Below are 27,586 nucleotides of genomic sequence, written 5' to 3' on the forward strand. Positions count from 1 at the left end.
TACTAATGAGCTCATGACCTGAATCATATGTGTTTAAGGAGGCATGCAAAATGTGAAGTGTTGGGGTTGGGAACCACTGTGCTAGATCACTACACTACTGCAAAACATCTGTCTTTCTTTATGAGATTACCATCTAGTGGGCATTTGTATTATGAGTCATTTTGCTTTAAATAATTCTTTTCATAGACACGCCTGTTTATTACATATCTCTCAAACACGGAAACAGGAAATCACATGGTTAGTGCCTTTTAGCTGTGTTTTGTCTGTGTTGTGTAATGCAATAAAATGGCTGAAGCAAGTTTTTCAGCAGAGCAATTCAGCTGTCCAGTGTGTCTGGATCTACTGAAGGATCCAGTGACTATTCCCTGTGGACACAGCTACTGTAAGAGCTGCATTACAAACCACTGGACTCAAGAGGATGAGAAGAGAGTCTACAGCTGCCCTCAGTGCAGACAGACCTTCAGTCCAAGACCTGTTTTAGGTAAAAACATCATACTGGCTGAAGTGGTGGAGGAATTGAAGAAGACTGAACTGCAAATTGAAGATGTGGAGTGTGACGTCTGTACTGAAACAAAACAAAAAGCTGTCAAGTCCTGTCTGGTGTGTCTGAATTCTTATTGACAAAATCACCTTGAACAACATGAGATTTTTTTCAAAGGAAAGAGACACGATCTTATAGACGACACTGGACGACTTAAGGAGATGATCTGCCGTAAACATGAAAAACTGCTGGACATTTACTGCCGCACTGACCAGCGTTGTGTCTGTTTGCTCTGTATGGTGGATGAACATAAAAATCACAGCACTGTGTCAACTGCAGCAGGGAGGGCCGAGAAACAGGTGCGGACTGAAAGACACTGGTGTGCTAAATCTTTGTCATGGTAACTTATTCCTGATATCACTGAATGAGGATTAAAGCATTACTTTTAATTAATTAACTATAGGGTGACCGTACGTCCGGTCGTGATTTATAAATCGCCCAAAATTTCCGGGATTCGGTTTCTGCTTTCTACAGGCGCCATTCATTGTGTGTGTTTTTGTATTAACCCAGCTAACAATTTTTGGTTCCCAGAACATTCTGGAAACGTTATTTTTTTGATTCCCAGAACGTTCCCAAGAACATTCCCTGTTGGTTAGCCAGGAAAGTTTTCTTAAAGTAAATAGAACATTCCCTGTAGGTTGAGGAACGTTCTAATTACATTAAGAAAACTTTCCTGGCTAACCAATAGGAAACGTACTATTTATGTTCCTAGAAGGTTCCCTGAAAGTTCTCTGAAGGTTCCCAGAACGTTCTCCTAACCTCTTCACTCCGATACTGCTGCTGTATACGTCAGCATTCCCGCATCCCGCAGTAAGCGGCATGGAACACGGACAGATGTGGACCTCAATAATCAGTACTACACACCATGTCTTCTTTTAAACTCTAATCATTACAGATAATCAGAGCACATTTAACCATTATAAGGAGCATTAAATGAGATTGAATTATCCTTTAATATGTTAGATTTGTCTTATTTGTTTATATGTAAGATTAGAAGTACATATTTTATGTTTATTAAAGCACCAAATAACAACAAAATATTGGATTTTTAAAAATGTGAATTTGATTCACAAAATCTGTGCGTGCAGATCAGAGGCGCGCAGTACAGAAATACACAAACAAACCCAGTGTTTATGATATTATTTTCTGACTACGCCTAACCTTGGCTTAATTTTAGCTATAAAAATTGAATTAAATTATCATTACAATGAGAACTGATCACTTTGATGTCTACACTTTATTAAAAGCTTAATTATTTTAGACATGAAATTCTTAATTGTTTATGATGAAAAAAATATACATTTCAGCATTAGAATATTCAGAAACATCTGCAAAGTTTTAATTAGTTTACATTGTTATGACAACTAAAAATAACCTGCAGGGTATGTTCTGGGAACGTTCTCTGTAGGTTATAAAAATAAAACTTAAAAATCACCTGCAGGGAACGTTCTGTGTTTGTAGGGAAAGCCTCACGAGAGACTGTTTTCTTGATCCCACTCCCGCTGAATTTCGGGCCATTACCACATGCTCACGCAATCATTCTAATTTAATATATTTTTTAATTAATTAAATTACACATTATCTGCTGAGCAGCAAATCCTCCAGCATGATTTGTCAGTCATCTCTCCTTACTCTTGTCTTGACCCATGACCGGTCCAATCGTGGGTCTGATTCCTGCAGCTTGTGTTGGATGCAGTTTTTGCACGGAATTGGGCTGCGTTTAAACTGTTGCGAAGGGTTGATTTTCTCCCGTGGATTAAATGTTTGAAGTATTGCATAAATTACATTTGACTGAAATACTTGTATCAAAACATTTTGCATTTTACCTGTGATAAAACTGTGCAAGATGTTAAGTTTTGTGATGGCCACTAGTAGGAAGCATTTTAGCTGTGTTTATGATTAATCTGCACAAGGGTGACGTAAAAATATATATTTAAGGTATGGAAATGAAATATTTTGAGTTTAAATATGGGAAAAAATCAAATATCACACCCACGCATCTGCCCCCACTGTCCTCTTTTTACAAACTGAAATATGGTCACCCTAGATTAACATGTTTAAAAGGCAGTGATAGAGGAATAAAAGCAATTTGTAACTAGTGAAAAAAAATCATTTTTATCATGGTTAAAAATGCAATCCATCCATTAATTTGAAAATACAATGGCAGGAGTCACTCAAAAACATTTTGCTACTTTCAGTTTCACTCATATTTCTGTGATTGATTGTCATTTTTTATCCTATAGAAACACTTGGGTGACACACAAATTGATTTTCAGTTCCACTGAAGCACAGCAGACTGTGTGAGCAGCAGTAAGAACTGATTGTAATGTTTGTCCTACAGCGCTCTGCACAGACAGCAGTGGAGGACAGTGAGAGGATCTTTAATGAGCTCATCAGCTCCATTGAGAGAAGACGCTCTGAGGTCACACAGATGATCAGAGATCAGGAAAAGATTGTAGTGAGTCAAGCTGAAGAACTCTTGGAGAAACTGAAGCAGGAGATTGATGAACTGAGGAGGAGAAACTCTGAGCTGGAGCAGCTTTCAAACACACATGATCACATCCATTTCCTCCAGGTAACACCATGACAGCTTTTACTGATTTTATTAATTTTTATTAGCAGTACTTATTATCAGTGAAATATTTATTTTCAGATTCTTTGTCTTTGTAGAGTTTCTCATCTCTCTCAGTCCCTCCTGGATCTCCAGACATTCCCAGTATCACTGACGGTTCATTTGATGATGTAGGAAAATCTATCCTTCATCTGAGACAGAAACTTGAGAATATTTGCAAAGAGGAGACTGAAAAGCTATCTGGTCAAGGTAAAGTACTGGCAGTGTTGCCAAGGCTGCAGAGTTCAAGTTACCCCAATAACATGACATTTAGCCCACTGGAATGTGAATTTTACCAGGGGATTTTACCAGATGTGTTATCTTGGGTTCTTTGAACCATGAAAAAGGGGTATACCATCCTATTTCAAAGCAGTCTGCCTTGTTTCAGCTGAGTGCTTCCCATGACATTGGCCATTTCCAAAAAAAGTCTGACTTTTACAGCTGGCAAACAGTATGAAGCACTGCATCTACACTCTGCAGAAGTGCAGTTTCAGTATACTGACACTGAAGCACATCATGGTGCACAATTGGCTGAGGGACTGGTTTGTCACAACAGAGCTAAGGATGGTTATTTCCACATTTACATCGTTCAGAGACTCCGAAAATTTCCTGGGTTGTCTTTTGAGGGCAAAGTGTACTTATTTTTTATTTTATGTAACTTTGCAAACAAAAAAGGACTGAAATTAAATCTCTATCATTGTTTAAACCAGTTTGGTAGAATAACTTTAATATGAAATTCTGGTAACACTTTCTATGAACCCCGTATTTATAATAAATTATAAGGGTATTCTTAAGGCATTATAACGAATGCATAATGTATTATAAAAAACCTTATAGTATGTTGTATCATCTCATGAGTATTCATAAGAACAGTTTTAATGTATTATAATTTTTTTTACTTATTTGTGGTTATAGCTTTTAAGAGTCCTCAAAGTTATAACATATTATAAGTCTCATATCTTGCCATGTTACGCATGTCACTTTACTTAAAGCATACAAAGACCACTTATAAGTAATAATAATAATATTTCTCAAAGAGCCATAAGATCAGGTATCAGATCAGATGAATGTGTAATATGACATTTGTATTATCAGTTTGATTATTTCGATGGTACTGCATGTCAGCTAGCAGTTATTATTATTAGTAGTATGCTAAATATATGCTAACACTGTATTTTGATGGTTCCCCAAAAGACAAACTGATTCTAAGTAACTTTGCAAGTATGTGAACCTGCTACCTAGCCTAACCTTAACCTAAGTCTAGTAATACTCTAAGGCAGTGGTTCCCAACCACGTTCCTGGAGGCCCCCCAACACTGCACATTTTGCATCTCCTTTGTCTGACACACCCATTTCAGGTCTTGGAGTCTCTATTATCTGAATCAGGTGTGTTTGATTAAGGAGACATGGAAAACATGCAGAGTTGGGGGGCCTCCAGGAACGTGGTTAGGGACCACTGTTCTAAGGAGTGTTAGTTGACATGTAGTTGGAAAATTACTTATTGTCAATAGACTAGGGGGACCATCAAAATAAAACATAATATAATGTAAAAAATGAATTTAATATGATATAATCCATTATAAATTAAGTAGATTTTATATGCTGTCCATTGTGTGTTATAAATAATCTTAATCTTAAAAGTTATAACCTCAAATACTCAAGTATTATAATGTATTATAATTGTTGTTATGATTATTCATGAGATGATTTAACATATTATAAGTTTTTTTATAATGCATTATGCATTCATTATAATGGGGGCTTCATAGAAAGTGTTACCGAAATTCTTTTACACTAAAGATATCTGTTGTTTTCACAGTGGGATGCATCAACATTGTTCCCATCCCAGAATATGAATGCAGAAATGACTTCATACAGTGTAAGTTGCTGAGCAAACTGTTTAATTGGTTATAAGTAAATATCAAATACACTGTGGGGGAACATGAAAAAGACAATTACTTGGTCCTAAAAATTCAGTACAGTTGCATAAATATCTTTCTTTCTTTTTTTTAATACTAAAAACAAAGGTCCAGGTAATGTGCTGCATTAATAACTGAAGTTAAGATGTCATGATTTATTAGTATTGATAATATGTTTTGTCTCCATTAGATTTCCATCAGTTCACTCTGGATCCAAACACAACACATCAGTGCCTCTGTTTGTCTGAGGGAAACACAATGATGACCAACACCAACACAGACCAGCAGTATCCAGATCATCCAGACAGATTTAATAGATATCTTCAGGCGCTGTGTAGAGAGAGTGTGTGTGGACGCTGTTACTGGGGGGTGGAGTGGAGTGGGCTTTGTCTTGTGTGTATATCAGTGGCATATAAAAGCATCAGCAGGAAGGGGTGGGGTGATGAGTGTGGATTTGGATATAATGATCAGTCCTGGAGCTTAGTCTGCTCTCCCTCAGGTTTCTCATTCTGGCACAACAACAGACAGATTGAACTCTCTGTAGTGAGCAGCTCTTCTAGAATAGGAGTGTTTGTGGATCACAGTGCAGGAACTCTTTCCTTCTACAGTGTCTCTGACACAATGACCCTCATCCACACAGTTCAGACCACATTCACTCAGCCTCTCTATCCTGGGTTTAGGTTTCTTTTTCCAGATAACTTTAATATAAGATTAAAATCATTGTTTGGATTGGTTGAAGTTTCAACAGTTAAAATGTGTGATACAGAAATGCAGTCCCAGGGATTCTGCAAATAATGTAGTAATCTGCTAAAAATATTCAGTGGGATTTGTTGCTCAGTGATGACATATACTCATGGTATGATATCACGTCTAGATAAATAAGATCAAAAACAGATGAAAAATGTGTTTCATGCTTTTCTTGTTTGTTAAATTTTTACATTTTTGTATAAAAATATCTCCACCAAATAAAAAAGACTCTTGTTTTCTGAACAGAGATTAGACATTGTGTTGAATGTGCTTATCCATTTTTAATAAAGTCCTGATCTGTATGCATGTTTGAACTCTGTACAATATGAAATATACATATTACCTAATTATACCCAGTCAAATATAAAATAAAAGAAAACAGTGCTTGATTGCTGCATTATAGGCTATATAATGCAAATAATTTTTTCACTTTGCTCTTCCCTATAAATGCTTCACTCAAACCCTTTTTGATGACAATCCTTGAGGTCACTTATACTGCTTGTTAAACATGCACACACACACACAAATAATTACTGCACAGATTCTTTACCCAGTTAGGAGCTAAATACCAGTTGATTCTGCTGAGAATACACATATATGATAAGGAAGTCACTTAGATTTTTGGAATTTGGGAATACTGCAGCAAATGTGCATCCATCACTGATGAATACACCTGATGGGTTCTGCGGGACAATAACCCCTTAGGGCCAGATTTACTAAACATGGCAAATTAGTGTTAGAGTGCAATTCCATAAAAACGCCGATGGGAGGGAGAAATTCTGTGTGTGATTTAACTGACAAGATGCATATTAAAGAACACAGATGCAGCCAGATCATTTCCATTTTCAGGTCAGGTGCAAAAATAACTGTGTCCACGCCTTTTCAGCACCTTTTAAACTCTACACTGCGCATCTTTAATAAATACTGACAGTACTATTTTAACACCAAAAGACAGTTTGCACTGATGCAAGCTGTTAGTAAATCTGGCCCTTACAGAGCAATTTCTTATTTTTAATTTAGCTTGTAGGCCTATACTTAAATTTGAATTTATAACATAGCATTGGACTAATGTTTAGTCCACACTAGGGCTGACTATACATTGTGAAATACTGACTGTCTGAGCTTCTGGATGACTCCTTACTGGATGACTCGTGTGGCAGGAGGCCCAAAATGACAAACACAGTGGGCTTTTATTGAACATAAAATAACCAAAAGTTTCCAAAAAGGGGTAAATAAAAGTGTCCAAAATAAACAGGGGATCTGGTGTCCTCGTCGTGCTGGGGGTTCCGTGAAGGAGGGGAGGTGTTCATAAGGGAAGGGTCCAAGTAAGGGGTTGACTCCGGCTTTTCTTTTAGCAGCTTAGTCCACCTTGGCCACGGCACTTTCTGGGGCAGGTAAATCGGCCCAGTATCCTAGCCCACAGCTGTCTGGGTATGGTTCACTTCTGGACCGTGGGTCCAGCAGCTCGTCCATTTTGGTGGCGCTCGATCCCTCAACGCACCCTTCCTGCGCTCTCTTCTAAAATGTATTCTTTTTTAATCAAATATAATGTGATTATGTGTTTAAATTGTATGCATGAATATTCCCAAACACTATGCCAGTGTGATCTCTGTGAGAGATATACAATTGTGGTCATATTTCTATAAAAATCTAAAATACACGTTTGTATTAAAGTATAAATTGATGATAAATATGCCTTTTGTATGGAAATAAACAGCAAGCACGTCGAGTGTCTTGTTCATCATATTTATTTTCAAATAAAAACAACGGAGCTGAAATTATATCATGTTTATCAGCAACACAGCAGGTGAGTGTGATGCTGTAGGTATCTGTTCTACTTCGAGAGGTCAGAACTGTCCGTCTTGACTGCACTTATTTCACTCCTCCCCTCACTGCAGCCGCCTACTCTCGCCTGCTTTTCGGGCAAGGCGAGGCGCATCTCAAATGAGCCTAATCTCTTTACTGTTGTGTAGTCGACATATATCAGATGAGATCACACCTAGGCAATGCACACATAAACAACAATTCTTCCTAGTGGGCATTTCCCAATCAACAGTGTATTTAAGTGAACACAACTCCCCCAAAATTAATCAATTACACCTGTACAGTCATAAAACAGGATACTCTGCTTAATCCAGTTCTTATCTAGTTTAATCCATTACATTTCACAGTATGCAAACAATGCATTAGTGTCATTCATGAAATTGGTGCCTTTCCCACTTGAAAATTTTTGAAAGTTTAATCAAATTAAACTCAAATAGAATTTAATCAACATTTTTTAAATATCCATGAAATAAGGGCACATCAAAATGACAAGAAATTCTATTGTGCCATCGCAGTGTCAGTGTTGTGGACTTTCCGTGTTTTTCCCCCTTTAGTTCCAGAGTTTCCTTATATGGTCTGTTTCCTGATCTTGTTTAGTTAGTTCATTATTCGCTGCACCTGCATTTGTTAATTATCCACTGTATATTAGTTCCTGTTTGCCCCTAGGTTCTCTGTTCAGTCTTACGTCTGTGAACGTCTGTCTATGTTTCTGTATTTTCCTAAGTTGTATTCCCCTGCGATTTCTTTAGTAAATATTGAGAAAGTAAAGTATGAGTCTCCTGCATTCTTCGTGCTCCACCCACTGTGACACTCAGGCTATGCAAATTATTATTTAATGACTTTTTTCTACCTCTGGTAATATTTTTCATTTTCTGGTATTTTTGTCAACCCTGTGACCAACAAATGTTAGAAGATACTATAGTTTATTTAGAACTATGTGATAGATTTTTTTTTATATTAGCAGCATTTTAGTCCCTCTTTTCACTAGGATTGTTTCGTTGTTGTTTTTTTTAATAGTTTTATATTTGTCATTCAGATGGCCAAGAACACCCTACTTTTGGAGGATGACCACGTCAATTAAGAAACATATATATTTTTACAAGAGAGATGTTAAAAAAAGGGCTTTTACTTTTTTTTAGGGGGGGGGACACTTTTACTGATTGTCCTATGTATGTTCCAGGAATGCACATTTCTTCTGAAGGAATACACATTTCTTCTCATGTAGGTGCAGTTTGTGCAGCAATTTTGAAATTAACACCATGACTGGCAACAGAGTCACCAAACACAACTATGTCATCCAATAGCAGTTGAAACCTGAATAGAATAGAATAGAATAGAATAGAATAGAATAGAATAGAATACCTTTATTGTCATTGCATGTAACATACAATGGAATTTCATATCTTTCATAGAAATGCAACTATATTCTTTTACATTCACAGTCATAAAACCACACATAAATAAGTAAGCATACATAAAAGATTAGATGAATTAGTCCTAATAAATAAATAAGTAAGTAAAAAACAATGTTAAAGGAGAAGTCCACTTCCAGAACAAAAATTAGATAATGTACTCACCGCCTGGTCATCCAAGATGTTCATGTCTTTCTTTCTTCAGCCATAAAGCAATTATGTTTTTGGAAGGAAACATTTCAGGATTTTACTCCATATAATGGACTGGTATGGTGCCCCAGTTTTGGCTGTACAACTCGGCTGGGATCATTTACAACCGCATTTGGGATTATTTGAAGCCGCATTTAAACTGCATTTTGGAAGTTCAAAATCGGGGCACTATATCAGTCCATTATATGAATAAAAATCCTGAAATGTTTAACTCAAAAAACATAACTTCTTTACGGCTAAAGAAAAAAAGACAAGAAAATGACAAGGGGGTAAGTACATTATCTGTAAATTTTTGTTCTGAAAGTAGACTTTTCCTTTAAAGTAACTTGTGCATTTCATTGCAGTACTATGGCACAATCCATCCTTTCAGAATTGTAAGAGTAGCTATAAAGAAAGAAAAACAGAGAGGAAAGAATTCATTTTACATGTGGCTGTTGGGTAAAAGCTGTTTTTGAATCTGGAGGTGTGAGTCTTTAGAGCTCTGTATAGCGTCTTCTAGATGACAGTAGTGCAAACAAATTGTGAAAAGGTGAGTTTTGTCCTTGATTATAATACAGGCTCTGCTATGACAGCGTAGCCTGTATATGTCCTCAATGGGGGGCAATGGAAGTCCGATAATCTTTTTGTGAAATTTTAATAACCCTTAGCAGTGCAGCTCTTTTAACCACTGAACAATTTACATACCAGACTGTGATGCAGTATGCTAATATACTTTCTACCATGCAGTGGTAAAATGACTTCAACAGTCTTCAGATACTAATGGTAAATCTAGTTAATCCACTTCTATGCACAATATCTATACTTTTATCTCTGTCACCATTTAAATATACAAATCCATTATTGTCTGTTTTGTCTTCTACAATACTCCCATTATGATAATTACTATTGTTTCCACATAAAGTGGTGAGTGCATTAAAATCTAATCAGTTATTCTATATCCTCATTTATTTTTTATGCATTTGACCACTAGGGCTCAACAGTAAATTAAAACAAAGTAGAAAAGATTATTATCAAATCACAAAAGTAAAAATTAAATAAACGCTTGCAACTACAACTATAATTATAGTTGTGTGTGCATGCGTGTATATCATGATATGTTAGATTCAAGTGGGGACTGTATATTCAGAACTGGTCCTATTAAAATGTCTGTGCATGGCTTTGACAATGTCCCTCTCATTGTGTGACAGAATGGTTTATGTTTAAAATCATGGATTACCATCACACTGGCTGCTTTGAATGCAATATAATTATATTATATTGCATTAAATTGTAAAGATGTACAATTTTTCTAAAAATGTGTGTTTATGTTCATCTGAAGAAAGAAAAAGTGAAAGTGAAAGCTTGTTGTGGACAAATGTATTTAGAAAAACAAACAGGACTAAAGCAAATTTTGTAAAAAAATATATTGTTTAAGTAAGTACAAAAGGATGCTTATTTATAATTTGTATTGGTTATTTTACATATACAGTGAAAGTGTGTTGAAAGGATAGATATTAGATGGACATTAAATATTGATTATATATATATATATATATATATATATATATATATATATATATTTGTAATTGTGTATACACAAATATTTTGGGTGGATATGGAACATCTTCTTTAAAGGAAAGTAATTAATCATGTTTTTGTTTTTTTGTTTTTTAGTACTTTTCATAAATGCATGCATTAATGCAATGAAAATATTTTTATTTTGTTAGTAAAAGAAAGATCAGAAAAGGGTTCCAGGACCTTCGGTGCTTGGGTCAATAATGAGATGATAATATAGGCTATATACAGTCACTGAGACACTGAGTGAGCTCTCCACATCTTGTCCAGTGTGCGACGCACTTTAAAGGAACACCTAGACTCATCAATTGTAATAGTCAATATCTGGCAAATTTAATAGTCAAAATGTTGTATGTCCACTTTACATGGATCCAGCGCTGAGAAATAGACTGATGATGCAATAAAAAGACTGAATCTGCCCAATATTTGGAGTAGTATACCTGTTATGAAATTCTCATGTCTGCTTCAACGCACCCTTAAAAGGGGTAGAGAGTAATTGCCACAAAATGGGCAAAATGTAATGAAGAAAAAAAGCGGCTTAATGGGCCAAGTTCCATGGCCCATAAAGAGAAAAAAAAATTTATTTTGTAAGAGCAGAACCCTTATGAAGCCCTAAAAAGGTTTAATGAACCTCTATAGGTTGCAGAGAAATGCTCTGTTAGGTCACTCAACTCTAACATTGCTCAGTACGAGCAGCTCCTTATATATTGATGTATTAAGGAAGCATTGTGTTACAGTTCACACATGACATAAGTAACTAACCAATGTATTTAGACTAATTTTACTGGAGGCACATCTGTTATACACACATCTCTCAAACACAGAAAATGAGAGTTCTTGTGCCTCTGTGTATCATGCAGTGAAATGGCCAGGTTTTCTCAGGACCAGTTCAGCTGTCCAGTGTGTCTGGATCTACTGAAGGATCCAGTGACTATTCCCTGTGGACACAGTTACTGTATGAGCTGCATTACAGACCATTGGAATCAAGAGGAAGAGAAAAGAGTCTACAGCTGCCCTGAATGCAGACAGACCTTCAGTCCAAGACCTGCTTTAGGTAAAAACACTATGCTGGCTGAAGTGGTGGAGAAACTGAAAAAGACTGCACTCCAAACTGCTGTTCCTGCTGGACCTGAAGATGTGCAGTGCGATGTTTGTACTGGACAAAAACACAAAGCTGTGAAGTCCTGTCTGGTGTGTCTGAACTCTTTTTGTCAAAATCACCTTGAACAACATGAGAATCTTTTCAACGTAAAAAGACACAATCTAATGGACGCCACTGGACGACTTCAGGAGATGATCTGTCATCAGCATGATAAACCACTAGAAATTTATTGCCGTACTGACCAGCAGTGTATTTGTTTACTCTGTATGGTAGATGAACACAAAAATCACAGTACTGTATCAGCTGCAGCAGAGAGGACAGAAAAACAGGTACAGACTGAAACATGCTAATATGCAATTCCCTTTCTGTCGTTCACACTATTACGTGTGTCGTATGACGACATATGGGGGATCGTTCTTGGAAGCTTAATCACCTCTGAGAATATCAGAAAAGGCCAATGAAATGTGAAATTCTCGCTCATGTGGGTATTTAAGGATGGCGCATGCAAATCACACTTCAGCTTTGTTCTTCGGAGCAAGTGCACACGTCTCAGCTGATGAGAAGCGAGAGTCCCATTCATCTTACTGGATTCTACAGCACATACAGCAGTCTCTCTCAGCTCTGCACGGATAAGTGCGAGAGTGTTCTGGGTGCTTCAGTGACTTCTAAAAGAGCAAATTCCCTTCTAAAAAGAGCAAATTTCTTTTGTGTGTTACACGGCGGCTCGTGTCTTTTTAAAGATGTGGTTCTGTCCATGTTCACTGGGTGCAGTGGAGTTCTCTCTCCTGAAGAGTTCTCTCTTATTCTGATGGGCATAATCGCTGTATGCTCTGTTTGGGTCAAGCCGATGCACAAGCAGCGTTCGTGGACAGTACATGTCCTCATTATGAGAGCATGACCCTCGGGGCGTTGTGGTCGCGGCTTTCATATGTTTTGTCAAAGAAACGTTCGAGAGCAACCTCAGACACTCCCCATCCCGGTCCTCCTCCCGCTGGGACTGAGGCCGCGGTGGTGGGCACTGAGGGCGATCTGGGGACTCCAATGGAAGATAACCTGCCAGGTACATCCTCGCGGACCTCCCATTCCCGAGCTTTGAGTGTTTAATCGGGCCCTCCACAGGCTCCCGTTCAAAATGCTCACTGTGACTCGGACTGTGACTCGGACTTGACTTGGACTTGAGCCCTGTGACTCGGCAAGTGTTTATGGCTTACGTTATATTTAATTTAAAAAAAAAAAATGGTTCTGATCAGTAGGCTGGTTTCTGAAGCATATGATCACACTCGTATGATTAGCGCAGCTTTTGGCCCTAAGTGAGTGCTTCTTAATGTTTTTATCCACATAATGTTTAGGATATTTAATCTTTTAGACATTTAAAATGCACATAATCACTATAAACCACTTATAATTATAAGAAGAAGAAGAATAAACATTGATGTATATTGAAACAGCAGTAGCTTAATAATAGGCTAAACCTTTCACACATAATTAGGTTTTTTTTCCCCATGAAAGCTTGTATGTAGCTTACATATAAAGTTCACTCAACTCTTCCTGTTTACCAGCCACTCACTTTCATGTCTTTCAGAAGAAATGGATGAATTCACGCGTTGTATATCCGACATCCGTATATCCGTTGTATATCCGTTACTACATGGTAGCACACATATAGCTCCTAAACCAAGCCATCAACTGTGATTATTATGAACTTGTTTAAAACACAAAATACATTTACTTACATATATTTGTTTATCTGAATAGCTACAGTTTTACAGTGAATAATTTTGCATGCCTTATTTCTTAAACCCTGAACGGTGTGGTGCCAGACATGTTCGGTTTGGCTACTTGTGGCTAAGAGATATTTAACTTGTAAACTCGAGATATTAACTTATCCCCTAAAATTATTACAATATTAAAATTTTATTTTGAATGAAGAATAACAAAGACTAAAATAGATTATAACTGATATTGTGCTCGATCGTCTCCGTGACAGCATGAAATTTGAATAATTTGTTATTCTGAATATTTGTTGAAGGAATAGCCTATATAAGAACAGAAAATAATACAGAACTATAATAAAACACATCCAGTCCATCTTTTAAATCCATTCACTGATGGTTTCTTGTTTTTTATTTAACATTTGTATTTATTATAACCAGTGGTGTAGTGGTACCTGAAGTGGTATACACTTCATTTATTCCCTGACTTTACACAATCTCTGATAAAATCAGGCAGGGTTTCCCTGTATTAGAGCCATTTAAACTTACTATTTGAGTGCATTAGTTTACTGGATCGTTGGATTGAAAAGTTTACAGGAGTTCACCGGTTTCAGAAATTTCTGATCGTAAAAATCTGCTTCTTTGTATTTGTATTGTTTTCGTGTGTACTGTACTGATTACAGTAATCTATAATAATATTATTATATTATATTATTATTATTATTATTATTATTATTATTATTATTATTATTATTTTACCACTCTGCTCGCCTCCCCCGACATGCTCTCACGTATGAATAGGCAGCATCTGCAGTGCGGGCGCATCAGGCACAATCTTCAAACATTTCAAAGCAAGCCGGCGCCACGCTCCTTGCCGCATTATCACTGTCTTTACTGGGTTTTTTTAGTGAATATTTGCATTTATTCACACATGTCTGGATGTGGTGGACTGTCATGATTTTGGCTAATGCAGGACACTACGGAATGATGCGCATCAGAGGCATTTTACGTAGTGTCACGGGGGCGGAGCAAAGCGACAGACACAGTGGGCGTGACGTCAGGCCTCGGAGAGGCTTTTATTAAACAATAAAACAAAGTGTCCAAAAAAGGGGGAAAAAGTGTCCAAAACAAAAGGGGGATCTGGTGTCCTCGAAGTGACGGGGTTCCGTGAAGGAGGGGTAGTGTTCCAAAAGGGAAGGGTCCAGGTAAGGGGCGGAGTCCGGCGGCCGCACGCGCTCCCCGCTCAGGTCCGGGGTGCGAGGGGCGGCGGCTTCTCTAGCGGCATCGTCCTCCTCCACCTACGCGGCGCTTCTGGGGGATAACACGGCCCGGCATCCTGGCCCGTCAGCCGTTACGGGTGCGGTCCTCATCCGGACCCGCGGGGTCCGGCAACTCGTCCTGCGGCGCTGGTTCCCTCTTCACCCCTTCCTGGACCCACGAGGACACCAGCGTGCATGCACGGGAAGAGACCGGTCTCCTGAGGAGAGGCGCGCTCGGCATTTTAACAGCGGCGGTGATGAGGCTTCATTCACATCAGGTGTGCCTCATCACACGCCGCCAGACCTGGATGTTTCAGCGCCCCTCCTCCTCCCACACGCCCACTCCCGTCGGGAGCCTGGTGAAGGGCGGCGATTACCGACGGGGTGCAGCTGACAATAAGGGGGGAGGCAGTCGACTCGTCACATTCCCCCCCAAGCGACATCCCCGTCATTCGGTCGCCGCCCACGCAGGAGTGCTACCTTCCTCAACCAGGCTCCAGCGGTCGGAGTGGGCGGGGATTCCTCTCCGGGCGACTCCCTCTCGCAACGCCACCGGACCGGGGACAGAGAAACCGGAATTTAGTCGACAGCCTCAACCAACCGCAGGGTAAGTGATATTAAATGAAACAAGTCACTTACCCCTTTAGCGGCTGGGAGGCCGTCACCGTCGTCTCTCCGTCCTCCGGGTCCGAATCTCCATTGACTTCTTTTGCGAGCGAGAGGGGATGACGTCACCAGGTGATTCCCACTGCGCTGCCTAAGCTCCGCCCATGCCCGCATTCTCCACCACTTGTCACGGGGCGGAGCAAAGCGACAGACACAGTGGGCGTGACGTCAGGCCTCGGAGAGGCTTTTATTAAACAATAAAACAAAGTGTCCAAAAAAGGGGGAAAAAGTGTCCAAAACAAAAGGGGGATCTGGTGTCCTCGAAGTGACGGGGTTCCGTGAAGGAGGGGTAGTGTTCCAAAAGGGAAGGGTCCAGGTAAGGGGCGGAGTCCGGCGGCCGCACGCGCTCCCCGCTCAGGTCCGGGGTGCGAGGGGCGGCGGCTTCTCTAGCGGCATCGTCCTCCTCCACCTACGCGGCGCTTCTGGGGGATAACACGGCCCGGCATCCTGGCCCGTCAGCCGTTACGGGTGCGGTCCTCATCCGGACCCGCGGGGTCCGGCAACTCGTCCTGCGGCGCTGGTTCCCTCTTCACCCCTTCCTGGACCCACGAGGACACCAGCGTGCATGCACGGGGAAGAGACCGGTCTCCTGAGGAGAGGCGCGCTCGGCATTTTAACAGCGGCGGTGATGAGGCTTCATTCACATCAGGTGTGCCTCATCACACGCCGCCAGACCTGGATGTTTCAGCGCCCCTCCTCCTCCCACACGCCCACTCCCGTCGGGAGCCTGGTGAAGGGCGGCGATTACCGACGGGGTGCAGCTGACAATAAGGGGGGGAGGCAGTCGACTCGTCACAGTAGGTATAGGCCTACACAAAGCTGACTGATAAAGAAATGTATACGCCGTATACTGCACTTGCGTATGCCCTCCACTACACTACTGATTATAACTATTCTTATATATTTACTTTTCCGCTTCATTTCATGTATCTCTTTGCTCAGTAATTAACATTCTATCGGTTTAGGATTTAAAGAATCATAAATATTTTGTAAATATTATAAATGATACCCGTCAATCATGTCATTAAAGCTGTGTCTTTTTCTGTAGACCTAATGTTACGTCAGTAGGTGGCGATAAATGAGCGTCTGTACTACATATTAGCAAGTTATTAAATACATTGCAAAACAATAACTTCGTCCCACCTCCGGTGACTTTCAGGGACCAAGTGGTGAACTTGCAAGCATTTCCCTCCGAGGGGGGGAAACCCAGCCTTGTCTCTGTTATGTCCGGTTTGTGCGTTGCACATTTCCTTGGAATGGCAATCTGAACAGCTCTGAACAGTGAAAGGAGAAGGATGGATTACTCACTGGATTGTGGATGCCATTCTCAGGGCGTACCAGGCCCAGGATGTGCCGTGTCTGCTAAGCGTTAGAGCTTATTCCACTTGTGGCATTGCTGCTACTTCAGCTCTAGCACACGGTGCATCACTAGCAGACATCTGTAGAGCTGCAGGCTGGGCTACACCCAACACTTTTGCAAGGTTTTATAACCTCAGCATGGAACCAGTTTTGTCTCGAATGCTCGAATGAACCCTAGGCCTCTTTTACCACGGTAGTTGAGTTGGCTGTTGTCCTGTATGTTGTGGATGCCCTGTCAGTCACCCCATACGATGTGTCCCCACTGTCCAGTTCCCTTTTGGTGAACCCAGTGTCTTCCCCTCAACAGAACTGTTCTGTCATCGGTCTCTGTGGGATAGGTAGTCTCCCTCCTCCTGGAGTTGGTTCCATAGCATCCCTCTTCCTGTGAGGAAGAGTATGCATCCCAATGTAACATCAACCAGGTGTATAGGGGCTGCTTTTCAAAGAGCATATGCCTTCTAAGAATCAGAAAAGGCCACAGCCACAGTGACCTGTCACTAGGTGGGTAGCGCTCCTTCTGAGAAGTTGGAGACCTGAGGTCATTTACCCTGGGCATTGGAAGGTTACGAGTTGGCATCACTGCTCTGGTAGTTGACACACTCACGCTTGTCCCCACAAGCTACGTTGGCTCGAACACGGTACAGTGGTTGTGGCGTTTAGTATAAGGACCCTCATATGTGCAAGTAACCTTGGCTCCTCAGAAAAATGCTGAAGTGTGATCTGCATGCGCTGGCCTTAAATACCCGCATGAGCAGCTCAGCTTGTGGCTTTGCATGTAAATATCACACGCCAATTTCATTCACATTTTATTTTATTTTATTTTGCATGTCATACTAAATCATAAGTTTTATAAGAAAAAAAAAACATAAAAACTGAGATTAAAACACAAAGGCACTCAGTTTCAATTTCAGTTTTGCTCTTTATGTATTTCTGTTATTACACTGTTATTTGTTATTTTATTTGTTTTGTTGTACAGAAACTTTTGAGTGAAACACAGCAAAACTTCCAGCAGCAAATCAAAGAGAGACAGAAGTATTTTCAGGAGCTAGAAGAGGCTGTGGAGACTCACAAGGTGTGTTTTGAGAAGAAGAAAAACCTCTGACAGTTGGAGAAGTATTGGATTCAGTCATATACTCCTCATGCCGAACATAGCATTACAGATGTATAAGACTTTCTTTCTTCATATGAACATTTTTAGCAACATAACCAATTTCTGGAAGTTTATGTAACATAAGTGGACAGTGTCTGAAAATTCTGAGGCTCAAACCGCAAACACATATGACCCTAGTGAAGGAATCATGTCTGAAGCGAAACAATAGGTATAGGTAATAGGTAAATGATATAATCCATCACTTCTGACAAACTGTCACATGCTTGTTAATGCAAGTGTCAAGTTCATGCAGAAGGTTTGTTTGAAATGCCAAATGACCTTAAATAGACTAGAGGAGGTAGTTGTAGTCAGGAGAGGAGTGAAATAAGTACAGTCAAGATTGAACAGTTCTCACTTGTCATTGAAGAAAAAAGTCACAAACATCTGTGGCTAGAGAGGGGGAGTAAATGACTGGATAATTCTTATTTTTATGTGGACTATCCCTTTAACACTGTGTCCTAACTTCACACGATGCAACACACGATAAAAGGTATCTTTTAATCCGTGTTATTCTGAGTCCTAACCAGCAACACGCAAAGTGTCTGTTTTAAAAACTTTCTATTTCTATTTCTGCAACATAGAATAATGATAATGATAATTTCAGGTACTGATTATGTGCTTTATTCAAAGTTAAAAGTGTCTAATGTGAGTTTGAAATTAATTTTGCAAGACCTTAATAGCCATACCGAAAGCAACAATAGATAGTTTACCTCAGATCTGAAAAAGAAATTAAATTAAAGCAGACATGTACATTAAAACCGTGAACTCAATGCGCACCACCAAGCGTATTCTATAACAAAGATGATATCAGGTTCTCAGTATATATCTTCAATAGTGTTAAAAAAAGTTTAATATTTAATGAATTACATTATAAATTTGTCCATTTCATTGGGAGTACAGTGCACTTCTGCATTTCTGAATGCCTGTTATATTTGAGTAATTCTGCTGCGTCGCATTGTCATGTCACACCAAATTGCTTGTTGCTGGAATCTTTTTGTTTCGCAGCTTGTTAGGTCACGGTGTAAGGCTCTTCTTAAGTTAGTTATTGAGGGTGATTTTCAGTCCCACTGAATGTGTGTAATATGTGTCCTATAGCACTCTGCACAGATAGCAGTGGATGACAATGAGAGGATCTTTACTGAACTTATCAGCTCCATTGAGAGAAGACACTCTGAAGTCACACAAATGATCAAAGATAGAGAAAAGACTGTAGTGGGTCGAGCCAAAGGACTCATGGAGCAACTGAAGCAGGAGATTGATGATCTGAGGAACAGAAACTCTGAGCTGGAGCAGCTTTCAGACACAAATGATCACATCCATTTCCTTCAGGTAGTACCATGATCTTTAGTCTTTCCATTACGAGATTTAACTGATTTTAGTAAACAGTGTTTATCTAAGGTACAGGCACCAAAAATGCTGATTTTCTTCTTTTTCTTTAGGGGTGCAAGCATGAAGGTGCTGGAATACTAATTGTATTTGAACAGTTTTGCCGCTTGCTATGGCGCAGTGATTAACTAGGACAATTAAAAACAATTAAATTAAAAACAATTAAAAAAGCACTTCATGACAAAATAGTTGTTCACCCTTGTTCTCAATAATTAGTCATTTGTGTATGACAGATGAAGACTGTAATACAACATTGTCCACTAGAGGCAATATGGTCTGGCTGCAGACATGCACTTGCATTCTCAGACCTGCACTCTCCACAAGTAATGTCGCTTGCAGTCTTTTTAAATATTTTTTTTTATTTTATTTTGTTTATTTATTATTTTTTTTTATTGAATCTTTCAACATTTTACAACAGAAGCCAGGTGGTGATGACAAGAAAAAATAAACTAAATTACAATGTCACTTGCAATCGCCACTTGCACTCTCTGCTACCTGTGACGTTACTTGCAAATTGTGTGTGTTGCCAATGGAGACAAGACACTGTGATAGTTAAATGGTTAAAATTAATTTAATAGCATAATGTACAGTGTCGTGCATGTCATCTGTAGGAGATAAAGACAAGACCCGCAAATCTGTAGCCACAGAACAGCAGAATATGAACACAATCTCAGTCTCTTGTTAAGCATTTTCCTCCTGTAGAAAACCATTAACACTTAATTTTGCTTAATGTATTAATGTATTACTTCACAATTAATAAATAAACCTGCTAGACATCATTAAGCAGAGGCATTTCCCTTCCATTCCATTTTCCCTTACTCGCTCTCTGCCTTCAGTGGCTGCCAAACAATGCCCGTCTTCCACATACCCCCACTGCCCAACTGAGGTCTGGCTCAACCAGATCCGCCCACCACTATCTGCACCCCTGGCCTATGAACCACCTGGAATTTAAATGGTTGCAAAGCGAGATACTAACAGGTGATCCATGTGTTGGCATCCTTCATGTTGGCATAATACATCACCTGGCATAATACGTCTCCCAGGCATCTGTCCAATGCATCTGTTTGCAAGACAAAAGTAGGGAAGAGTATTGAGAATGGGTTCCATTTTAGAACCGGTTTCAAATTTCCAAGAACCGGTTATTCGATAAGACACATGCATTTTGATTCCACATAATGATTCCTGCGTTTGCATTTTAATGTAATATTAAACTATTTAAGCGCAGGAAGGGAAATAACTTGCACACTGTTTGTGTGCAGCGCACGCATCTGAAATGCGAACACAAAGAACAGAGGTCCTAGTGCAGGTTTCCGGTCTGTGTCCATTCTCGAACCGTTCCGTGCATTTCCACTGCAGAAAAGGTTGTTTTGGGCTGGAACTGATTTCTATTTCACATTTACTGACCAATATGCACAGACATACACTAGTATGTCTTTTAGATAAACCGTTTTGAAAGAAAACACGTGTAATGGTATTTTTAGATCTGCGTGCATTCAGTGTTAAAGAGACAGCTGCCGAATAAACATTCTGCCTCTCATTAATGTTAAAGAACACAAGAAAATCACTCGCTGATCTTGACTGAATATCTGACTTTAACGAGGATTAATCTAGATTCCATTTATGAAATTTTCTGTACTTGAAATTTGTTCAGTTGTATGTATTTATTGATTTGCTTGTTCCTATTTTATTACTGATTGTTTACTTATCTTTAACAATTAAATGTTTAAAATGTATATTAGTCTAGTTGCTTTTGCTGTGGTAGTTTTTGTTAAAACCATAGGCAAAAGTTCTTCTTATAGGCCTAAATGTTCTGTAGGCTGCTGCTTTTTGCTTATGTTATTTAACTACACCACTTTGAAAAAAAAAAAAAAAGCCCAGTAAAAAATATGACATCCAAATGTTTGACTTACATTTTTATTGGATTTTTTAATCTTTAATGTAATTGTTTTTTTGTTTGTTTGTTTGCTTGTTTGTTTTGTTTTTTTAATCAAATCCATAAGCAGAATTGGAATTGGAATCGGAATCATTAAAATTCAAATGATACCCAACCCTAGACAAAAGGGAGAGTGAAATTAGCAAGGCTGCTCTTAGGTGTTGCATATTTCACCACCAATCATTACTGTAGATTATGATGTCATTGAGGTACACACCAGCATATCCTTGGGGTGATCAAAAGACACAGTCCATGAGGCTCTGAAACATTACCGGAGCACCAAACAAACCAAACGGAAGCAAAAGAAATTGGTGTAAATGGAACAAAGTGGAAAAAGCAGTTTTTTGAGACATTGGCGTTAAATGGATTTGCCAATAACCTTTTGTCAAATCTAGTGTCGAGTAAAATCAAGCAGTGCCTAACTGATTGAGTAATTCAACAACCTGGGGCATTGGAGAAGCATCGAACCACATTTACTTTGCCATAGCCAACACAGAATCTGGTTAAGCCCTGGGGTCAACAAACCAGCACTTAAACTATTGGGCTTACACCCATATCAAGCATCGCTTCTTATTCATGCCTCACAATTTTCACGGCATGAGGTGGTCCCCAAAAGGGACAGGAGTGAGTGTGTTTGGTTTTTTATTTCACCTCCAGCCCAACTCAAACTCGCTGTGTGATCAGAAAGGGTCCTTGCAAATATTTTAGAGCTTGAGGTGGGTATTAATTGAAGAATTTTTTCCCCTGGTGCAAACTCACATAGTTTGCTGACCCTGTTGTAGGGCCTGGTTTGCTGTTCCTGGGCCTGGAGTAAATTCTCCATGGTTTGATGCTGGAGCTTACTGCTTTGCATAGTCCACAATGACTGATACAAAGCAATGCCCTCATGCTGACCAATCTAGTGGCCCAGCGAGGTCACATATCTCCCATGTGACAGGTCACTCCCCAGGCAGCTCTCTCTGTACTGCTGCCGCTCCTCTGAACCCATCTTCACCCACCTTTTCGCTCCAAAGTGCAAAAACATATTAGATCCCAATAAGCTGAGGCATTCCTCTTACCATTCCATTTCCCTGTACTCGCACTCAGCTTGCAGAGGCTGCCAAAGCATGCACTCCCACAATGATAAATCCCGTTGTCCAATTAAAATGAAGAGATATTATTATTTATCAATTTTAATACATGGAATAATATTTCTATAAAAGACATTTGAAGATACATAATATTTGAAACAGTACACAGCAACTGTATCACCCAGTCATTTACATGAGTGATTTTGTGTGTGTGTGTGTGTGTGTGTCTTTTGTGTCTGTGTAGAGTTTCCCATCTCTCCCTGTCCCTCCTGGATCTCCAGATGTTCCCAGTATCTCTGACGGTTCTTTGGATGTTGTAGGAAAATCAGTCTTTCAACTGAAAAAGAAATTGGAGGATTTCTTCAGACAGGAGATTGAAAAACTCGCTGGTATAGGTAAAGTACTAGAGACTCATTAGTATTCTATTTATCTATCTTCTTTTACACTGAAAATGGTTGTTGTTTTCTGCAGTGAGATGCATCCAGATCATTCCCACCCCAGAATATGAGAGCAGGAAAGACTTCTTAAACTGTAAGTTACAGGGGAAAATATCAACACACACAAAGACAAAAACAGAGGATTCTGATAGCTTACATACTTCTAAACAGGGCTTCATCTTAACATATTTGCTCACTAGGTACTGTGGCTAGTGGTTTTCCACAATTAATAGCCACTCAGCATTTTTACTGGCCACAATTTTAATGTTGCGAAATTATGTTTTATGTAAAATAATTTCACTTAATATAATAACACAATATAGGGCTGTTGCTGCTTAAGTTAAATCTGTATCAACAAAATCAATCTTGCCACTGCAGAAAAAATTAAAGCAGCTGAAGTGGCATTTAGATGAATTTACACAGAGGTTGAAATGTAGTATGAATGGATTTATACTGCAAAATTACAACTGCATAAATAATGCTATGAGCTTACTGTTTTAAATCAGTTTTTAATATACAAATATGAAATGTTGGAAATGCAGTAAAGAAAAAATGCTGTGTGTTGCTCAGAGATGCACAACTGTTCTGCTGTGATCTTTGTTTGGAACTATTTTTGTCAACCAAATCAAACCCAAGTCAGCCAACATTGACAATATTGTGAACAAAAAAGTAAATACTCATTTGAACTCTTGTATAAAATCAGTGTCAAATTTGCAGTCGTACTGGTTTTTAGGGAAAACTGCACTCTCTTGATCATGTCACGTTAACACCAAATACAATAAAATCAGAATAATCCTTGCTGAAATGTCAGTATTTCCATAGATGTTTTAATCAAGTTTAGTTGTCTGGTCAGCCAAATAAAATTGTCTTTCAAAAAATCCACTTTTACCGGACAAGAAGTAATGTCTAGCTCTTTTAGTGCTTATAAAATTAAACTAGGTGGCAAGTGGGAGTGACTTTGTTACACGCCACTGCTGAAATTCACCTGCATTTGGCGGGTTTGCGGGTGTTAAGTCCTGCTTGTAAACTTGCTTACTTACAAGACATGTCCACTTACAATATGATCACTTTAAATAAAGTTTTCAGGCTTCATATTTGTAAGAGATTTTGTAATCACATTGAAAATGTATTAAAAGGAAAAAACTGAAATATGACATTGCATAGCAATATACGTAATTGTATGACAGATATCACAGTGTTCTAATGATCAGTGATTTCTCTTTCATCCTAATGCACCAAAAATTCAAGATATAATGGCAAAATGGCCCTAGTATAAGTTCTTTTGTAATACGTATCGTTAAAATTCAAATGATACCCAACCCTAGACAAAAGGGAGAGTGAAATTAGCAAGGCTGCTCTCAGGTATTGCATATTTCACTGCCAATCATTACTGTAGATTATGATGTTATTGAGGTACGTAGCAGCATATGCTTGGTGTGGTCTTAAGACACAGTCCATGGGGCTCTGAAACATTATGGGAGCCACAAACAAACCAAATGGAAGCATAAGAAAAAGCTACACATCTCAGCACATTGGCAGCAATGCAATTAACTATTTAATTATTGAATGAATCTGTGGTTTTGAATCGATCTTGATTGTGATTCAGAGAACCATTTTAGCTTAGTCCCTGAATGAATCAGCTGTTTTGAATGAAACTGCTTGCTTGAGGTAAGCCGCTGGCTTGAATTGACATACTGGGTTCGTTTACACTTGGACTTGATACTTACTTGAGACTTTATGGTATATGGGGACTTGAGACTTACTTGAAACTTAAATATGTGTGACTTGGACCCACTTCTGTCTAAAAGTCCTTTAGGTGTTTTTTGGCCAAATAGTAATTACATTTGCCAGTTCATGTGTTCACTGAGGAGAAGGTTTCGTCTGGCTACTCTGGCATAATGGCCAGATCGGTGAAGTGTTGGAGCGATGGTTGTGTCCTATTGTAAATTTCTGTTTCATCTAATGTATGATCTGTAGAGCTCGACCTTTATAGCATGACCTTTAGGTTTTTGGTCAACTCTCTTACCTAGGTGTTCCAAATGTCTTGCATTTGGGAATGCAAGAATGCATAGGCCACTGTGTTTATGGGAAACTTCAATGCAGCAGAATTAATTTGTAGCATTCTGTAGATCTGTACCTCGACAGAATCATGTCTCTGAACTCTGCAGGCAGTTTCTTTGACTTTATGGCTTGCTTTATATTCTGATATGCATTTCAACTGTTAAACCTTATATAGACAGGTGTGTATATTTAAAAATCATGTCCAATGAGTTGATCAGTTGTCAGAGATATACATAAATCAAAATGTGTATAAACATCTCAAAGATTCTCCAGGGAAATAGGATGCACTTGAGCTAAATTTTAGTTTTTATTGCAAAGAGCCTGAATACTTATTGGAAAAGGTTAAATGTTATTGGTTCTGTTTTATTCTAGTCTTATTTTGTATTACACAGATCACAATATCCATCACATTTTATAACTGTGTGGAATTAATACAGTTCATCCAGCTAATGTGTTCTGATCATTGAAATTTTCAGATTTACATATTTTGGTGTAGATAATGTGTTATGTCTCCATCAGATTTCCACCGATTTACTCTGCATCCAAATACAGCACATCAGCACCTCTATCTGTCTGAGAGGAACAGAATGGTGACTTGCACTACAACGCTCCAGTGGTATCCTGATCATCCAGACAGATTTGATAGATATCTTCAGGTGTTGTGCAGAGAGTGTGTGCATGGACGCTGTTACTGGGAGGTGGAGTGGACTGGGAATGACCTTGTTTATGTGTCTATATCAGTGTCATATAAGACCATCTACAGGAAGGGGACTGATAATAAGTGTAGATTTGGGTATAATGATCAGTCCTGGAGTTTGGTCTGCTCTCCTTCCAGTTTCTCATTCTGGCACAACAACAAAGAGACTAAACTTCCTGTACCCTCCAGCTCCAATAGAATAGGAGTGTATGTGGATCTCAGTGCAGGAATTCTGTCCTTCTACAGCATCTGTGACACAATGACCCTCATCCACAGAGTCCAGACCACATTCACTCAGTACCTTTATCCTGGGTTTAGGTTTTTTCAGAATTTTACAGAACCTCTTATAGGTGTAAAATGTAATAAATATGTTAGTTTGGCTGAAGGTTCCACAGTGAAACTGTGTGATATACAGTATAAATCAATTCTGCAATAGTAAAGCAATAACCCCCAAAAAGCTTGTCGTGAATATAGACTTTCGATGGGTACCAGAGGGTTCCCTCTCCTGAATACTGATTATTCTCTTGTCACTACATTTCCAACAATCTCACTCTTGACCTGATTACCTGGCATGTTAGCTCATTTAAGAGAGTATATAAGCTCAGAACTAACTATGCTCTTTGCTAAGTCTTGTTTTGTCACAGCGACAATTCTGAGCATTTATTCCCTTTGTTTGGGTTCTCAGTTTGCTGATCTTGGACACATTTTCTGATTGTTCGTTACCAGCCTGTTAAATTTGCTTTGTGTTAAATGGATTATTTTCTAACACTGCCTGCACATTGACTTTGTCACGCTTTGTTTGGATTGTTGTTGTTTGCTGCCTGCCCAGACCTTTGCCTGTTTCACTACTCCCATTTACTATATTACCCCTGTCTAATTGTCTGCGACTCCAATTATTGCCTGTTTGACCCTCCATTTGTGTTAATAAAGCTGCATATGGATCCTCATTCAATTGTCTCTGCAAAACCATCACAAACCTGTGGTTTACAGTAATTTTAGAACAGCTAAGATATTATTAAGCATGGCTTCACAGGACTTATTGCTTTGTTAATGGTTAGAATCACATTAAATGGGTCATGAAATGTGGTTTAGATTTCTATATTATGTTTCTCATGGTTAGTTCATGAAGATTGCAATATCTGTAAAAAATTATAATTTTCCATGCTCATTTTCACTATCTGTGAAAAACACACTCAATTCACCACTTCCAGAAACAATAGTAATCAGCCACTGCTGTGACTGGCTAATGTCCGTATCCATGTCCTCCATGTTTAGCTGCTTTTCACCATTGACCCAAGCTATGGAGGATGATCAGATATTTCTGTGTATTCCACTCAAATAGCACATTTGGCCAACTACAGAGAATAAGGTAACACTTTATTTTATGGTTTCTTTACTACTTGCTTATTAGCATGTTTATTACTAGAATATTGGCCATTTATTAGTACTAATTGAGCACATATTAATGACTTATTCTACATGACCTTATTCTACATCCCTAATCCTACCCAATACCTATACTTAACAACTACCTTACTAACTATTAATAAGCAGCAAATTAATAATTTATTAAGGGAAAGGTCGTAGTTAATAGTGAATAAATGTTCCCTATTTTAAAGTGTTACCGAGAATAACTAGCAGCCAGATAACAGACAAGTGACTGATCCTGAGTGTTGATGTCACTAAACACATTCTGCGTGCATGGTTCAGTACAGTTAGCTAACCATGCTGAGTATTCTCGGCCAAGAACAGTTCCTAACTGTGCTGTGCCGAACCGGGGTTAACTGTTTGGGGGCACAAGTGCACTTATTTATTCACTGTATGCAAAAAAAAGATATCGGAGAACTGCAGTCAACTAATAATAAACAAAGGCATGTTACAGCACAGTGTATATTCCCCAAATATTTATGTATATGCATTATATATAATAACTATTT

At 38.9% G+C, this 27,586-nt stretch overlaps 1 protein-coding gene and 1 pseudogene across 3 annotated transcripts; both read left to right on the forward strand.

Annotated features, from left to right (window-relative positions):
- The first annotated feature begins 251 nt into the window (after positions 1–251).
- On the forward strand, positions 252–6,042 carry LOC127182379 (tripartite motif-containing protein 16-like protein; annotated as a pseudogene).
- Positions 6,043–11,681: 5,639 nt separating this feature from the next.
- On the forward strand, positions 11,682–27,568 carry LOC127182375 (E3 ubiquitin/ISG15 ligase TRIM25-like). Of its 3 annotated transcripts, none has more exons than XM_051137666.1 (6): positions 11,682–12,248; positions 17,892–17,987; positions 19,161–19,394; positions 22,699–22,849; positions 22,926–22,985; positions 25,472–27,568. In XM_051137666.1, exons 1-6 carry the CDS (start codon positions 11,682–11,684, stop codon positions 26,083–26,085), a joined length of 1,722 nt encoding a protein of 573 aa, XP_050993623.1. In that variant the 3' UTR covers positions 26,086–27,568. The 3 variants fall into 3 exon arrangements, with proteins under 3 accessions (XP_050993623.1, XP_050993624.1, XP_050993625.1); XM_051137667.1 differs by having other exon boundaries at positions 22,699–22,843; XM_051137668.1 differs by lacking the exon at positions 19,161–19,394.
- The last annotated feature ends 18 nt before the right edge of the window (positions 27,569–27,586 follow it).

The sequence above is a fragment of the Labeo rohita genome, chromosome 19, assembly GCF_022985175.1.
Source record: "Labeo rohita strain BAU-BD-2019 chromosome 19, IGBB_LRoh.1.0, whole genome shotgun sequence".
Lineage (NCBI taxonomy): Eukaryota > Metazoa > Chordata > Actinopteri > Cypriniformes > Cyprinidae > Labeo > Labeo rohita.